Here is a 16890-nt window from a genome sequence, read left to right on the forward strand (position 1 = left end):
TGGAGTGGTTTGCCACTTCCTGCTCCAATTCATTTTATAGATAAGAACACTGAGGCAAAAAGAGTTAAGTGACTTGCCCAGTGTCATATGGCCAATAAGTATCTGAGGAGAGATCAGAACATACTGTTCTCAATATTCCATTTCACTGTCTTTGTAGATACTGGAACAGATTCTCTGTTTCTTAGAATCTCTTCCTTCAAGGCAGAATACAAGTATCTCCCTATCATGAGAAGTTTCTACCTCTTGAAACTGCATTATATTATTCTTTATAAAAGTTTGCATTTATCTGTCTATACACATGTTCTCTCTCAATAGAATGTAAGTTCCTTGAGGGCAGGGACTAATTTTTTTGGTTTTTGTTATTGTGCCATACATAGAGAATTTTGTAGATAAAAGGCACAGAATAAATGCCTCCTGAAGTATATTCGACTGAATTAAGTCAATTAAACTCAAGATATGATTCTTTAATAGCACCTGAATTAATAAAATAACAGGCAGAAAAGTGTGCACTGTTCTTTCAGTAGAACAAACTTTTAAACAGCTCCACTTTTGCTTCTGTGTGTCCAATTTCTTGTATCAAATAGGCACTTTGTTAATGCTTACTGAATTGAACTGAGTGTTCATTTACTTAGACAAGGGAGAAAATTAGAAAAATGTTTAGCCCTGACCTTAAAAGCCTTAAAACAACAAAACAATAACAGAAGCCAAATGAGAAATCAATGTATTGATGAATGGCAGGAGATGTAAAACACATGATTGTATTTATTTAGATTGCAGTGTAAAAGGGGAAAAAAAATCAAAACCACGTATTGATCCAAATCAATACCAAATCACCTGGGAACTAGGGAAAAAAAAGATTTGATGTAATATGAAGTCAATTGCCTTGTAACAATGACACCTTGATTCTAACATTTTGCCCAATAACAACCTAAGTCAATTATAAATATCAGATTTAGATGAAAAATACTCCATGAATTTAATAGTATAAACTGAAGTGGGCTTTAAATTCCCACAATATTAAAATAACAGAAATAAGTAGTCAGAAAAGTCTTATAACAGCTCTGTATGAAAAGCTTTCAGTTTGCTTTATCAAGGTGTATCTGATCTGCTTAATTACAGGAATACAAAATCATAGATTTAAAAATAGAAGAAAACTTTCAAAGTGATCCAGTACAACTCTAGCATTTTACAGACAAAAGAACCCAGGCCAAGGGAAATTAAATAACTTACTCACTGTCACATGGATACTAAGTGCCAGAGACAAGATTTGAACCCAGATTCTCAAACTCTGGACTTACTCACTTTCCACTGTACTATGCTGTCTTATGAGGCAGGGATACTGGGATTTGGTAAAGAGTATAGGATTCCTAACTTTGAAATTTGCATTCCCAAATGCAAGTGATAGGTAATCTCAATCAACTTCCTAGAAAACAAAAGATTAAGACAGAAACTAAAAAACAAACATGGACTATCTTAGTAAAGGAAGTCATTCTAAATGTTTTCCAATTTTAGAAATATCTTAGAAGTAGATAGTTGTACTACTTGTTTTAGTAAGAAATTATAACCAAATCTGGCCCCATTAGATTATGATTATCACAATCAATTAGCAGGTTTTAGGTTATTATACTCATCTTTTCAAAAATAATCATATGAACTCTTTAGCCATGTAATTATTCAAAAATTTTCTCCCTACTGTCTACTAATTAGAATTCAACCATGCCACTTGGAACCTCCAAAATCTAATGTCGTCCTGACTTCCCAAGTAAGAGCATCAATGGTGATGGCAAAGTGCAGAAGTCTGAGGGATAGAAAATAGTCATTTTATTTTACATTATTCTCCTCCCCACTGAACACTTCAGTCAAAAATAACTACTCTTTCTCCCAAACATATTCTGTTTTTCCCATCTCCATGTTTTTGCTCACATTGCTCTTCATATTTTTCTCCCCCCCTATTAAAATTATCATCCATCTTTTAAAGTTCAATGCCATCTCCTACAAGAAGCCTTCAAAAAATGCCCTTATCAGTACAATTTTCCCCTTTGGACCTTCCCAAGAACTTAATTTTATACTTCTTTTATGGTCTTATAACATAGTACTGCATACTAAAGAAGGAAATGGCAAACCATTCCATTAGCTTTGCAAACAAACAAACAAAAAAGAAATGGAGTCACAAAGAATTAGGCACAACTGAAAACAACTGTACACTAAAAATGGCATATTATTATAATCTCTTCATGTATCCTTCTATTCAACTCTTAAGTTTATTGAAAGCAAAGATTATGACAATTCAACAAAATTCAATTATAAAAGCACTTATGAAATCCCTAAGAACGCGAACTATCAGGGAGACAAATGTAGAAAAATGGCAGGCACCATCTTTGTCATCAAGAAGCTTATTTTTTTAATAAGGAAGAGCTGACACACAAATAGTATGAGAAAAGTTGGAATGAATTAAGAGCAAAGAAGAAATGCAAACCAAATATTCTTGAAGAAGTAGACCACCTTCTCTTGAGGGGAGCTAGGAAGGTTTCATGAAGAAGATGGCAACTGAAATGGGACTTGGAGGGCAGCATAGTGTAACAGAATATAATCAAAGACTTGGGTTCAAGTCTTGGCTCTCATACTTAACTGTTATATAACCAAAGACAAATCACTAATAAAGCTAAGTCTCTGTTTTCTCATCTGTAAAAACATGGGTTAAACTACATGACTTTGGAAGTTCCTAACAGTCTACATCTATGATTCTATAATTATATAGTAATTTAATTTGGATGAAGAGATAGAGATGCAGGAGCATGCTAAAGCCAGTTTGAAAGGACTACAGAGTTAATTGTTAAATTTTAAATGTAGTATTGATACCTCCAAAATCAACAAACACTACAAATAAGGTTTTGATTCATTGTCTTATTGATCAAAGAGACTTAAGAAAGTATTGAAGGAAAAGTTAATAACACTGATTAAATTTAACTGTGTTGTGTGTAGTCTTCCTCCTTCCCTCTCCCCCCACCAGCTGGTTGTTACACATTTAACAGCACACTGTTAGACAAATATAAAACATATGATGGGGGCAGAATCAAGAATACTTAGCAACAGATTAGATAAGGGGAATGAAGGATAAGAAAGATTCTAAGATGTACCTAAAGTTAAGGGAGAAATCTGTGAGATTAGTGGTATAATGAACAGTAATACTAAACTTTAAAGGAAAAATAAGTTTCACTTTTGAACATATTGAGTTTAAATAGCCAGAAGGATGCCCAGGATGATTAATAGATAGCTAATGATATGACATTGGATGTTGGAGATGAATATTAAGATTTAGGAATCACCTGTATGAAGGTGATAATTAGAATCATTATAAGCCCAAGAGTGAGAAAGTAGGAGAACTGAAGAAAAGTGAGGAAAGAGCCTGAAAGGGAATAAGGGAAGGAGGATGAATCAACAAACAAGACTGAGAAGGGGGTTAGAAAGGTAGGAGAAGAAATGGAAAAGAAGGATGTTATAGAAGGGGAGAAAAAATTCAGAAAAAATATACAGCAGATAGTTCAAGAATTGATGAAGGTTAAAAAAATGGATTTTATAATTAAGAAGTTGTTAAGAGATCTTGGAGAATGGGGCTTCAATAAAATGGTGAGGACAAATTATAAAGAGTTGATGACTGAATGGGCGAAGAGATAGAGACAATACATAGAGAAGACTCTTTGTAGGCTAGCAGCTATAGGTACAAATGATAGTGTTAAGATGCCCAGCCTGTCTCAGATCACACATTCTCTTTCAAAAGATACAAGGATCTCAAACTACTTAGGATTCTCAACTGTTTCTTCCTCTTCAATCTGTTCTTTGATATTTCATAATGGGAAGTAATGGCAATCAAGCCACCATCCTGTGACCCTCATGTACTCATGTATACATCCACATACACAATGTACAGCAATGTTCTTAGTCTCCATATTCACCCTTCACTCTGATCTCATGTCACACCCTGGTGCTGAGCATCACACCCACCTATCTCTTTCAGAACAATATGTGTGTGTGTGTGTGTGTGTGTGTGTGTGTGTGGTGTGTGTATATCCCAAATATATACTCAATATACTCACTATCTCACTCATTGCCTTTCCAAATTTATTGTTAGTCACAGCATGCAGGATTGGATCCATCCACCCTAATACCACATACAACAGTCCTTTACTTTCTTTCAGACACCTCTTAAATGTCTCGGTGGAATTATAGTAATTAGCCCTCCTTTGCAACCATCCCCACAATAGCAAAGAGCTAAGGAGAAAATATTCTTGTGAAAAGAACACCTGGGTCTGATTTACTCTCTCAGCCCTTTAGCATTCTAATCTCTTGATAAATAAAAACAAAACAATCTGGAAATATAATCCACTCCCCTGGTTCAAGTTATCACCTTCATATAGAAGATTCCCAAATCTTAATATCCAGCTCCAACCTACATGAAGGTGATAACTTGAATCAGGGGAGTGGATTATATTCGCAAAGGTAAGAAGATTCAATGTTTTGCTCAATTTGCTCTTGTTTTAAAATGGGGAGAGGTTGAAGAAAATAAGCAGGTTTGTAGGCACAGGGTAGGAATCAAGGGTTAGAGAGAGATAGCAGCTGAGTGAGTAAACTAAAATTTTGTACCCTCCTTGAGCAGGGTATTCAGTGACCCAAGTAGAAAGGAAGAAGATAGAGGGTAAAAGAAAGTAAAACAGGCTTCATAAAATAGAGGATTTAGATTTGGAAGAGACCTTAAATTTCATCTAGTCCAAGCTTCTCATTTTACAAATAAAAAAATAAAGGCTCAGAAAAGATAAGTTTCTTGCCCAACTATTAAATAATAGAATTGGCATTTGAAATAAAGTCCTCTGACTGAATCTGGTAGTCTTTCCATTATACTCTAGTGCTGGATCAAGCAGATTTAGAAGGGAAGGCGTAAGGAAGGATAAAGAGAGCAGAGGGTTAAGGGTAGAGAATAATGCTTTGTTGAAATGGCTAATAACAGAGTCAAAACTAATGGAGGAAAATGAAGCTAGAACATGAGTGAGTGATTAAGAGATCAAGAAGGGCTTAACTCTGCAGCTTCTTCAGGACCTGGTTTAGACCTCTGTGCATGATGTGTTCTTAGTTAATATTGGTTGAATATAATTAAGAAATAATACTGATACTTTGAGGAGATAACTATAAACACAATCTCGTGGCAAGAAAAATTTATATTATCTACAAGCACATTCAGTATTCCAGTTTTAAACAGTAATTGGGAAGGAGTGACCACATAAAAAGCCTGAAGTAAGTAAACTATAAACTATAAATTACATAATACAAATGCAACCATAATAGTGAATAGTGAATAAATGTTCATCAAAAAGACAAAAAATGAAGTTTCAAGATGCAACATTGGTTACTCAGTGACTTTTTTCTAATTAATTATTATGCCTCTGAACTAGAGCACATATTAACACTGAGTTCCATTAGGTTTTATAGAAATGAAATCTACTAAATGGGTGAAATTTTATGGATCACATTTCTTTAATGGTTGAAGACATTTTACCATGGTGGTAAATTTTAGGAAATGTGCCCTGTATGGTTAAAGGGAATAAGATTGCTTTTGATGGAAAAGAGAAAGAGAAGTTTAAGTAAACAGCCACAATTTAGACATAGACAATAGAAAAGCTACTTAAATTCAATATCCCAGATATCTCTAAAAGATCATCAGTTTGAGACAAATTGTTTATCCAGAACCTTGGAGAGGATTCCATATTGGAAGAAATATACACCATTGAAATTTCAGGCCCAAATCAACATAAATCAATCAATCAATCACATGTTATTGAAAATGACAAAATTGTACATGTTAAAGAGGGAAAATGTTACCTTCCAAAACAGCCATTGCATTTGCCTTCCCTTTCAATATAGTTCCAAAGACCAATAGATTTTCCATTCAAAGATGCCTCTCCCATGCATCCTTTAAAATGAGTAACTTTCACAGCAGGTGATTTCTAAATCAGAAAAAAAAAAGATACAATATCTTGGTGAAATCCCTATATTTATGCACACCTGCATTTTTGATTTCCTTCACAAGCTAATTGTACAATATTTCAGAGTCTGATTCTTTTTGTACAGCAAAATAACGTTTTGGTCATGTATACTTATTGTGTATCTAATTTATATTTTAATATATTTAACATCTACTGGTCATCCTGCCATCTAGGGGAGGGGGTGGGGGGGGTAAGAGGTGAAAAATTGGAACAAGAGGTTTGGCAATTGTTAATGCTGTAAAGTTACCCATGCATCTATCCTGTAAATAAAAGGCTATTAAATTAAAAAAAAAAACAATATCTTGGTGAAGCAAAACAACATTAAATACTATCATTTTCTCCAGGTAATGAATCAGTATCTCCAAAGAGTCTCAAATTCAGTGCCTCTAAATTTAGAAGAGTTACCAAAAAACATAAATAGCTAGAAGAGTAAAAATGTGACTTATTTAACCTATGCTCTCCAATTGCTATATTTTCTTTAAAAATTCTATGCAAAGATTACAAAAAAGGTCAGCTTAGATCCATAACACTCCTAGTGCCATGAGAACCAGATTAAAATAGAAATGATAAATACATAACTTGGAGATTAAAAATACAATAAAACATAGATAATGTTACATTTTAGGATTAAATTTCTATGTAGGCAGCATCAATCCCAATGTACGGTTTTGTGGCTCCTGTTTTCACTTGATACCACTGGCCACATAATTAGCCAGCCTATTTAAAGAAACTGATAAAATGCAAAATCCTAGTCAGCTACTTTTATTAGATAAGAAAACAACTTAATTGTTCTTTGAGTACGAATAAATCCAGGTCTCTCTTCTTCTTCTTGTTTGTCTTTCTTTCTAGAAGAGGGCTATGACATCACATCTCACTAGGGGCTTAATGACATCTATTCTGTTTGAATGAAGAAATCTGTATAATTCAAGGGAGTTACTTTAGAACCCAAAAAGCAGAATATCTGAAAGCACAAACGAGAGAACATTCTGTCTAATCCACCAAGAACTCTGTTGCAATCCTGAGAAAGGGAGTGGAGGTAAATCAGAGTCCTGGATCTTGTCCTTAGCTTTGGTCTTAGTCTCCTCCTCTCCCTCCCTTTGTCAGAGGAGATTGCACTTCCCATCTTTCCACTGGCATCCTGGCAGCATTGATAGCATCTGCATTAGGAGCCAAGGAGAGAAAATGTGGATTCAAGGCACCACAAAGACCGCAGCAGAAAATTTACCTAACAGAAATCTCTTGAAAACTCTGGCAAAAAGATTTTTAGAATCGGAGGTCTTTTGCTATATGTGCTCTAGCCTTGGGTATACTTTCTCTTGTATGTACCATAGGTAATGGAATTTGTCATAGATTTTTGTGAGGGGCGTTTTATACAAACAGTTCAATATCTTTTTTTCTAATATCTAATTAATTCTAGATGATGAATTGATATCAACTTCTAATCATATCAGGGAACACTCTAGTAGAGGCTCATGAGTTGGAGAATGGAAATACAAAAGAAAATAATAGAAACAATGGAAACATCCCCCCAAATTCTTAGGGAAGAGGAAGGAGTCACCTTTTATGTCAGTGTGGATGGGGGTTAGAATGATCACATCAGAACATGAGTTATTTCATTCTTCAAGTTTTTTGGTGAGAAATGTTTAAATTTCAAATAGAGTGAGAGGTGGAGTCAGGAAGCCCTGAGTTTAAAGTCAGCCTCAAACATTTACTAGTCATTTCCATGGAAAAGTATGTCTTTATTTCCTCATTTGCAAAATGGAGATCATAATAACTCCCTAGTAATTAGGAAGATCAAGTGAGACATTCTTTGAAAAGTACTTCTTAGTATAGTGTCTGGAATATAATAGGTGCTTAATAAATACTCCCTAATGAATTCAAACATACTCCTGGATAGTTTTGATTCAAGCCCCAAACCATCAGCTGAGGAAGAAGAAATCAGTATGAAAAGATGAAATTCTAAAACCATAAATTTTCTGCTCCAACTAGCAAAATACGTCATTGGCACCTACTCCAAATGAAGACCATCAAACAATTTATTTCTTACCTTTGCTTACATATCTAAATTGGGCAAGAAAGATAAGAGATTCTTATTTATTCGAGAAATAATTCATTTGTAGGCAATGTCAGCATGTTATATAGAGCTTATAAAATTTTACCTTTATTTGTCCTCCAAGTCCTCCAACAAACATTAATGTTGACTCGTTTACATCTAGCACATTAGCTATCCCGGGGGATTTAGCAGTTTTGGTTAATGGCTTCTGGGTAGAGCTCATTTCCTTTATACTCAATGAGGCAGTATTTCCAAATCTAATAATCACAAACAATTACATAATAAACACTTCATGAAGTTCAGTTGAATTCAACTCAACAAATAATAAATATCCACTCGGGTCATAGAAGTATTCAAGGTTCTGTGGGAAACCCAGTGCCCTCCCATTCAAAGTTCTTATAATCTATGTGGGATGTGGGAAGAGAATTCAACAAGACATAAAAAGCAAACAAATAAACAATAATACATAACAGTATGTCATTAAGTGACAAAGTATGCATCATAGACATTACATACATACTCTATGAATTATGAGAATAAAAAGATTGTCAGGAAAACCTGAATTCAAATCCAGCTTCAGACACTTACTAGCTGAGCAAGTCATTTAACTTGTTTGTCTCATTTTGGTCATTTAAGGGATAATGGGGGTAAATAATAGCACCTATCATCAAGGATTACAATGGGGATCAAATAGAATAATAATTGTAAAGTATTTAGCATAGTATCTGACACATGGTAAGAACTTTATAAATATTAGCTTATTATTATTATCATGAGCCTAAGGCATTAGAGAAGACTCCAAAAAAGGAGGTGGAACATGAGCTGGACTTTGAAAGATAGCTAAATGTTTGGTCTATAAAATTTTTTTTGAAGACAGAAAGTTGTTCTTAGTAAATAAGGCAGATTGCATTTTGCTTTCTTTATTTTCTGGTTTAGCAATCTGGATACCTCAACAATCCAAAATTCTATAGATAATTGAAATAATATATTCTTTGATATTAAAAAATCCTTGCTATCACATATCATAGAGAGAAATAATTCAGCAACATATATGCTTTTCTACTGACAAATTTGAAAGGAAAAGCTTTGAAGCTCATTTTAGAATAATTATTTTGAAAGCTCTCCATTACCTGGTTATATATATTCGGTGCCATTTATCATTATTTATTGGGAAGTCTGAAAATTCCAATCTTGCAGACCCAGAGCCTACATCCCAAAGGAAGGCTACCTTGCCATGCCGCATCTCAACAGCAAGAAAGTCAGACTAAGGGTGGAGAGATGGGGTAGAGAAGACATTGAAAATGAGTGAGTTTTGTATAATGATATGTTTTGTTCAACCAGTTCCATTTCAGAGCAAATATTCTTTAATTATTTCATATTTTAAAACCACATACACAATTATCTTCCTTAGTATTCACATGCCTACTTCACTAACAGCCATAGTAGCTCTTTACCTTGGAAATCCAGCTTCCTTTATCCCTCTTCTACACACACACACACACACACACACACACACACACTCTCTCTCTCTCTCTCTCTCTCTCTCTCTCTCTGAAAATTTTTGTTTCTTCAAGGTCACTTGCAATCTGAAAATGGCTTTTCATGGATTCCTTTCCTTCCTTTTAAATCTAGGAAACCTCCATTGAATCTGACTCTGAATTATAGGAACAAAAAAAAATAGTAAAAAATATGAACATGGGCCAAAGACATATATTTAAAGTTAATTCCTGAAGCTACACTTCACTGTGATCCAATATGACACACAAAAAAGATGATATATACTTTTTCAAGAGCATAATAAAAGCTTCATTCCTTCAGAAAATTTCAGAGGTGGCAAGAATTCCCTTAATATGACTGAAGGCTAAGGTAGAAATTAACTGCCCATTCAAAAGTGGCACATTTTCCCCAGAAGGCTGTAATGATACTTTTTGGCTAATGCCATTATTCTAGTAAAATGATGTTTCCATAGAAGCTTGGTATTCTTGCTAATCTTACCAACCCTCTATTTCTGTCACCTACAAAAAAAATGAGTTGACTCTACAGAAAAATAAGATCACAAGTCAATTCTTAATGTGTATTCCATAGCTCTGATTGCTTACGCTGGCACTGCTACCCAGATAGAACAGGAGGTTATCAGGTTCACTGGTTTTAACATTTAACAGTAAAGTATTGTAGTTGGTAGAGGATATCTGAGGCTGGTAGGCACGGATACAATCTCGATCTGCAGATACAGCCACTTTAATCTGAAAGAAAAAATTAAAAGGCAAACATATTTCAGCTATTTAACACCAAATGCTCTCAAATAGCCAGAAGTAAAAAAAGAAGAAATGTGACTTAATAATTGATTTTCACTAGAAGTCATGGGCAAATAAGTTTCCTCTCCTGACAAATAATACTATGACTTTCACAAAGTGTATAAACAGGTTGTATTTTTTTAAATGTAGGCAAATTTGAAAATGGGACTTATATACTTGGATGTTAAAATACTTATCTAGGAAATAGAATTATTTTTATTGAGTGTTTAAGCATTTAACATCAGGGCATCTAGACAATTATCTTATTAGGTTGTAAAGAACTTTAAATGCCAAGATGAAAAAAAAATTAATCACAGTGTAAATCACAGAGTAATTATCAGAGGCAACATAATACAGTGGGTAGAAAACTGGCCTTTTATCCAAGATCAAATCTTGTTTTGTCTAATATATCCTGACTGTATGATCCTAGGCAAGTCACTTAAATTATTCAGTGAAAGTGCCTAACAATAGCAGATCTTCAGAAATACCACCATCTCATTTAAATATCAGTGCCACAGAACTATTATTAATTCCTTTTGTAACTATGTAGCCAAACATCAAATATTGCACTTTTTTCCCAAGATGGGTGGCATTTTTTCACCAAATGAGCTAGTGTACCAATGATGATAAAGATATTCTCATTCATAGATATAATTGTGGGAGGAAAAAGACATATCTGTGAATGACCTTCATTTGTGCCATTATGTATTTTTAAAATGTTTCAGAATGCAACCTTTATTGCTTATTATCAATCATGTCTGACTCTCTATGACTTTATCTAGAGTTTTTTTGGGGGGAAGATACTGGAGTGGTTTGCCAATTCTTTCTCATTTTTCCCAGTTGAGGAAACTGAGGTAAACAAGATTAAGTGACTTGATCAGGGTCATACAGCTGATAAGTGTTTGAGGCCAGATTTCATCATGGGAAGATGAGCCTTAGTGACTCAGGGCCAGCACTCTATCTACTGTGCCACCTATCTGCCTACTTGGAATATTATAAACAAGGCTAAAGACAAGAATAAAGCTACATAATAGCTGTGAAATGTGAAATAATGAAGTTGATAAATCATACTAATCTTCAGACTCACATTAACAGGTTATTGAATGAACTTTTAAAAAAAGCAAAAAAAGCAGGAATGAGTCTGCAGTATAAGACTTTTGTATATTATGCGACTTTTATAATCTAGAGCACAAAAGCAAATTCAGAGCATGAAAGCTGAAAGTCTTGAAATATCCTTCAAATGAAAAGGGCACAAGGAATTCTCTATAGCTGAAAGCTGTTTCTGTATTTTTGTACTTACAGATGCTGCCTGCTTTCGGGCCTGACTGATCAACTCTTTAATTTCAGACAGGTTTCTGTTCAAGTTCTCCTCAAGCATTTTCAAAGGCTTCAAACGATCAAATAAAAGATTGGCTTGTGTTTTCACTTCTTTTACTTTCCTTTCAACCAACACAGCTACGAAAGAAAAGAAAGGAGTGGAGAGAAATTAATTGCTCATTACTGGAATTCACTAGACAAAATTCTGAGTAACTCTCTTTCTCAACAGCCTTTAATACATGTGTGAAAAATTCACATAGACCACAAAGAACTAAAGAAAGTTTATTTTTAAAAGTTTGCAGTCGATGCATTCTTTGTTTCATTATACAGACTCTTTTTGGATTGCAGACAGAACCTTGATTTTTATGCTTGGCAACAGCAAAATTTTGCATTTTAACAAAGGTTTTCCTAAAGTGAAGCAAAACTTACTAGCCTGTGATGAGTCACTTAGAAGCTGATTGGTTTTTCTCAATGTTTCATTAACCCTGGACAATACAGATGAAGTGTTAAGCAGCTTGTGACTGAAATCCACAATGTCATTGAAAGTGTTCATGCTGCTCTCATTAGCAGCTCGAGCCATCTCTTTGGTCTTCAGTGCTGTCTCCCAGGTACCTAAAATGCAAACATACGTGCACCCCTTCATGATCACACACTCTGAATGACACTGTTGCAAGAGAAGCAATTTTAATTTCATACTTGATCACAGTACAGTAATAGTTCTTACAAATTATGGGAGACAAGACTGGAGCTTCTTTAAGGCTTTCTTTTGTAGAAAGTTTAGGGATTTAGAACATACTATGTTGCTCTTTTTAGTAACAAATGTAATACTTTTTGTAAAAATATCACAGAACATGAATTTTCTTTATTTAAAGCAAGTTACTAAGTGCCATTTACCATTGAAAATAAGATCAACTATTTTTAATGGCTGAAGTCAAAAGAGCTGAGTTCAAATCAAGACTGTGACACTAGTTTTGTGGGCTAGTCACTTAACTTCTTTGTTTATCTTAAACTAGTGGAGAAGAAAATGGCAAATCACTCCAGTATAAATTTGCCAAGAAAACCCCATACAGAGTCATGAAGAATTGGGCATGACTGAACAACAAATTTTAATAAACTCTACTTTTTATACTCCTTTTCTTTCCATTTCACCTGGGAGTAAAAAAGTCCTGAGTTCAAATACTGACACTTAATCTCCCATCTTCTGCAGCTCTCAAAAACTGTTACGAGTTTACCAATCTATATTGGTAGAGGGAGTTTCCTTACTGGGAAGGTCCCCACAATCACAGATCATACTCATAATTGTGACAATATACTATAGTAGGTAAAGGAATACCTTTGAAGTCTGAAAAAACTGGGTTCAAATTCTAAATCTTATTCATACTAGCTACGAGACCCTGGATAGATTGCTTCTTAGTACCCCAGGGAATTCTCTAAGGATCTAATTTAAAGATGAGTTATTCATCTGCATTATTTGAGGTAACTTCTACTATGGAGCTCTCCATACAGGTCTGAACTTTTCTTGCCCCATTCCAAATATAAGAAGGTTCACAATTACATAGATCATCTTTCATAAGATATTATGACCTAAAAAATCTATAAATGTCTATCAGTCATCATCAAAGTACAATAAGTGGCATTTATACTGCACATTCTAATTTTTTAAGCACCTCATTTCAGTTCCACAAAAGTCCCTATGTGGCATGCAACTTTCAACATTTGTTCAGTTTTGTAGTGATTGACTCTTTGTGATCTCATTTGGTATTTTTTTTGCCAAAGATACTGAAGTAGTTTGCCACTTCCTTCTCTTGCTCATTTTACAGATAAGGAAACTGAGACAAATGGGGTCAAGTGACTTGTTCAAGATCATACAGCTAGGAGAACCTGAGACCAGATTTGAACTCATGAAGATGAGTCTTCTTGATTCTAAGCCTGGGACTATCCTTTGTACCATCTAGCTGCCACTAAGGATATTGCTGATTAGATGACTAAATGATTTGCCCATGATCACAAGGTTATGAATGAAACCCATCTTTGCATTTATTCTAACTTCAGTGTCTTGTCTGCTATATCAGTCTAAATCCACTATTTCAGTTTAAATCAATCACTTCATTTGGCAAAAGAATAAATCAAGGTTTGAATAGGTCAAGTAACTTACTTATAATCATACAACTAATAAGAAACAAAACTAAGATTCAAATCCAAGCCTGTCCTGATTTGAAATCCAATACTAATTTCATCACTTGGATATATAACTTATTGCCATATTTTCCACATTTTATTTTATTTTAACAGAGATTTTTAGAGTTTCAGTTTGCAGGTTGAATTATATTATACTGCAAAGACACTATGTTCCCCCACATCATTGAGAATATTGATAACAGAACAGAATAAGGAAGTATTAATCATCTTGGAGAAATCAAATTCAAACATAGCTTAAACAATCTTGACAGTGAATTAGCCAATTAAAATACCATTTTTTTCAAAAACCCTACTGGACTGACAAAGCTCTGTGAATTTAAAGACTTGAGTTTTACCGAATTTCAAACAGTACAACATTTTCTGTTTAAGGTAGGAAGCATCCAGTTAGATTAAATTGGGAAGAAACGTTTGCATCCTAGTGGGAAAGGGAGATTGCTAAATAAGAGAGGAAGATAGGAGTAGATTCTGAATCACAGTATAATCCAGTTGCCTTACATTTTTAATGTCTTTAAAAATTTTAATTAATGTTACATTTCCAACCAACCAAGGCTAAATGTGACTGAAGAACATGAAAAGTCTACTTTAGAATGCTTTATTGCCTCAATAAAGGAGATCATAAAGCAGGAATTCTTGAAATTCACACATTTATGACAGACTTCACATTCTTATGCAAATCTCTGATGATTAAAGAAAAACAGAGCATCAGTTCTTTTTAAACTTTCTGATAGTTTAACAAGTTTCTTATCCCTTGGGATACTTTCCTTTTATAGTATAAAATGTAAGTATATATTCTTACATTATATATATATATATATAACATATATATATATATAGTAAAAAAAATCAATTCAACTAGTTTATTAAGCATCTATACTATGTATATTAGAAATAAGGTCCTTGAGACAGTATTTGTAATTTGTATCCTCCAGGTTCAGCACAGTGCCAGATAAATAAATAGCCCTTAGTGTTGATTGCTTGCTTAAACAAGACTCTATGCAAAGGTTTACAGAAACACACACAAAAAGAAAGAAAAATGAAAGAAAATGCAATCTAACATCAAAGAGAATGTTAATGGCAAATTTTGTTGTTAGAGAAAAACAGAGTGCCCTTCACTCAAGGTCCTACTTTGAAATTTCATCAAGGTACAGAAGTAACTCTCTTTGAGCTCTCAAAGGCTATGCCATCAGATGCCATCATGTCTAGCACATTCCAATATACTGAAGATCTGTGGATGGATCTTTGAATTATGGATTCCATGTCTTCTATGTGAGAACTAGGTTGGCTAAGCTATGTCACTAGTTAAGTTTTATCTCCAGATAACATTTTTTTCTGGGCCACAACAACTCATTGATTACCTTCTAAAGTGTGTATGGAGCATAGATATGGATGCAATCAGAAATCCCTGAAGTTTTGAAATAAGTAAAAAAAAAAAAAAAAAAAAACTTCAAAGCTAAGCATTTTAATGGTTATATAAAATCTGTAAGTTGGTCTTTTGTATTTAATAGTGCAGATTCTAACACCACAGAAAATGAATATCATCACTCCCAATTCAGAAGCCTTTTACAGCAAGATACTAAATCAGTCTCCAGTCTCATTTACAACAAGGGTTCTTAATCAGTCTTCAGACAGGACTTTATTATGCTTTGTCAGTAATGGCTTTGCAATGAGGTTCTCATTAAATCAAGACAAATCCCTCTCACTTACCATCAGGCATCATCATTCCAAGCATCAGCAGTGAATCATTAAGTTGCTTAGTAAGTTTATGAGCATGCTCCTGAAATCTGTTTACCTTTTTCTTCAATTCATTCATTTTGGACATAACACCTATGAGGGTAACAAAAAGACATGTTTTTAAAATTATTTTTTAAACTAAACTTTCATCCAAAAACAAATGTTAAGTAAAAGCTTTACTTTGTTATTACAAGATCATTATAATAAGACTTCTCCCCACTCCACAATGCTTACATGTCCTACATTACTGGTTATGGAAATGTTCTTGGTCTAAGTGAATCTTAAGACTAAGTGAATCTTCTTAGTCTAAGCCTCTGTGACTTTCATAGCAGACCTCCTCACTAGCAATGCCTCTTAAAAGTTTCCTATGAAATTTAATCAAGGCTCAGTGGTGTACAAAATAGATTACATGAGTGAGATACAACTCACTCAAATTTTTTCCAGACTCACCAGTATCCTTCCTGTCAAGAGAATGAGATGCTATGGGAAGCAAAGATAAAGAAGTTCCTTTTATTGTCACAATTCTAGGGGCAGTTGAGGATGACTATAAATCTTTGGGGTAATATTTGGACCCCAAGAAGTAACCAGATATCTGATACAATGATAAAGCCTAGCCTGGGTGAAGAGAATGTTTAAGCATGGCAAGAGTGCTTACCATGTAGTTATGGTGAAAAATATATCATTTGCCATGAAATCAAAGTGCAAGGTGGGAATGTTGACTAGCATTTTGATTCACTTTTCCCTGTGTTGTCATTAAGGAGTGTGTGTACATAGATGTGTCTCTGTTTATACATGCATGTGTCTATATGTGTGTGCACGTGTGTATGTATCATATTAAACATTTGTCTTAAGAATTTGTGGCTTGGCCTTTCATAGGTTCGTGGACTTGGAGCTAGAAAGAACTTTAGAGGTCATTAAGTTCAACCACTTCATTTTACAGATGGAGAAACTAAAGAAAAGACAGGTTAAATGTCTTGTCCAGTTTAGTACAAGAAGGTCTCCTGACTTGATTCCACACTATGGATATCAGTATTCAGATTCAGCTGAACTTGCTTCTGCTTCCCATACCTGTAGAAAAATCCCTTTGGACCTAGGGGAAGGTATTATAAGGTAAATATACAATATCCTTAATTTCAAATCTCATTGATATTTCTTCTCTAATTTCCAAAAAGCTTCACTTGGGGGTTCTTCTTTCTGACTCATATAATCAGCCATCCACTCATAATTATGCTCAATTCTAGGATTTTTTCATCCCTCAGGC

General features: G+C 34.2%; 1 protein-coding gene across 1 annotated transcript in view; it reads right to left on the minus strand.

Annotated features, from left to right (window-relative positions):
- Positions 1-16890, minus strand: part of LAMA1 (laminin subunit alpha 1) — a 184648-nt gene that overhangs the window by 35015 nt on the left and 132743 nt on the right. The window contains exons 42-48 of the mRNA XM_012541536.2: positions 15603-15722; positions 12129-12311; positions 11683-11837; positions 10188-10331; positions 9219-9352; positions 8195-8345; positions 5872-5996 (exon numbers count right to left, since the gene is read on the minus strand). Coding sequence (XP_012396990.1) covers positions 5872-5996; positions 8195-8345; positions 9219-9352; positions 10188-10331; positions 11683-11837; positions 12129-12311; positions 15603-15722 — 1012 coding nt within the window. The remainder of the gene's footprint in view (positions 1-5871; positions 5997-8194; positions 8346-9218; positions 9353-10187; positions 10332-11682; positions 11838-12128; positions 12312-15602; positions 15723-16890) is intronic.

This window comes from Sarcophilus harrisii, chromosome 1 (genome assembly GCF_902635505.1).
Source record: "Sarcophilus harrisii chromosome 1, mSarHar1.11, whole genome shotgun sequence".
Taxonomy (NCBI): Eukaryota; Metazoa; Chordata; class Mammalia; order Dasyuromorphia; family Dasyuridae; genus Sarcophilus; species Sarcophilus harrisii.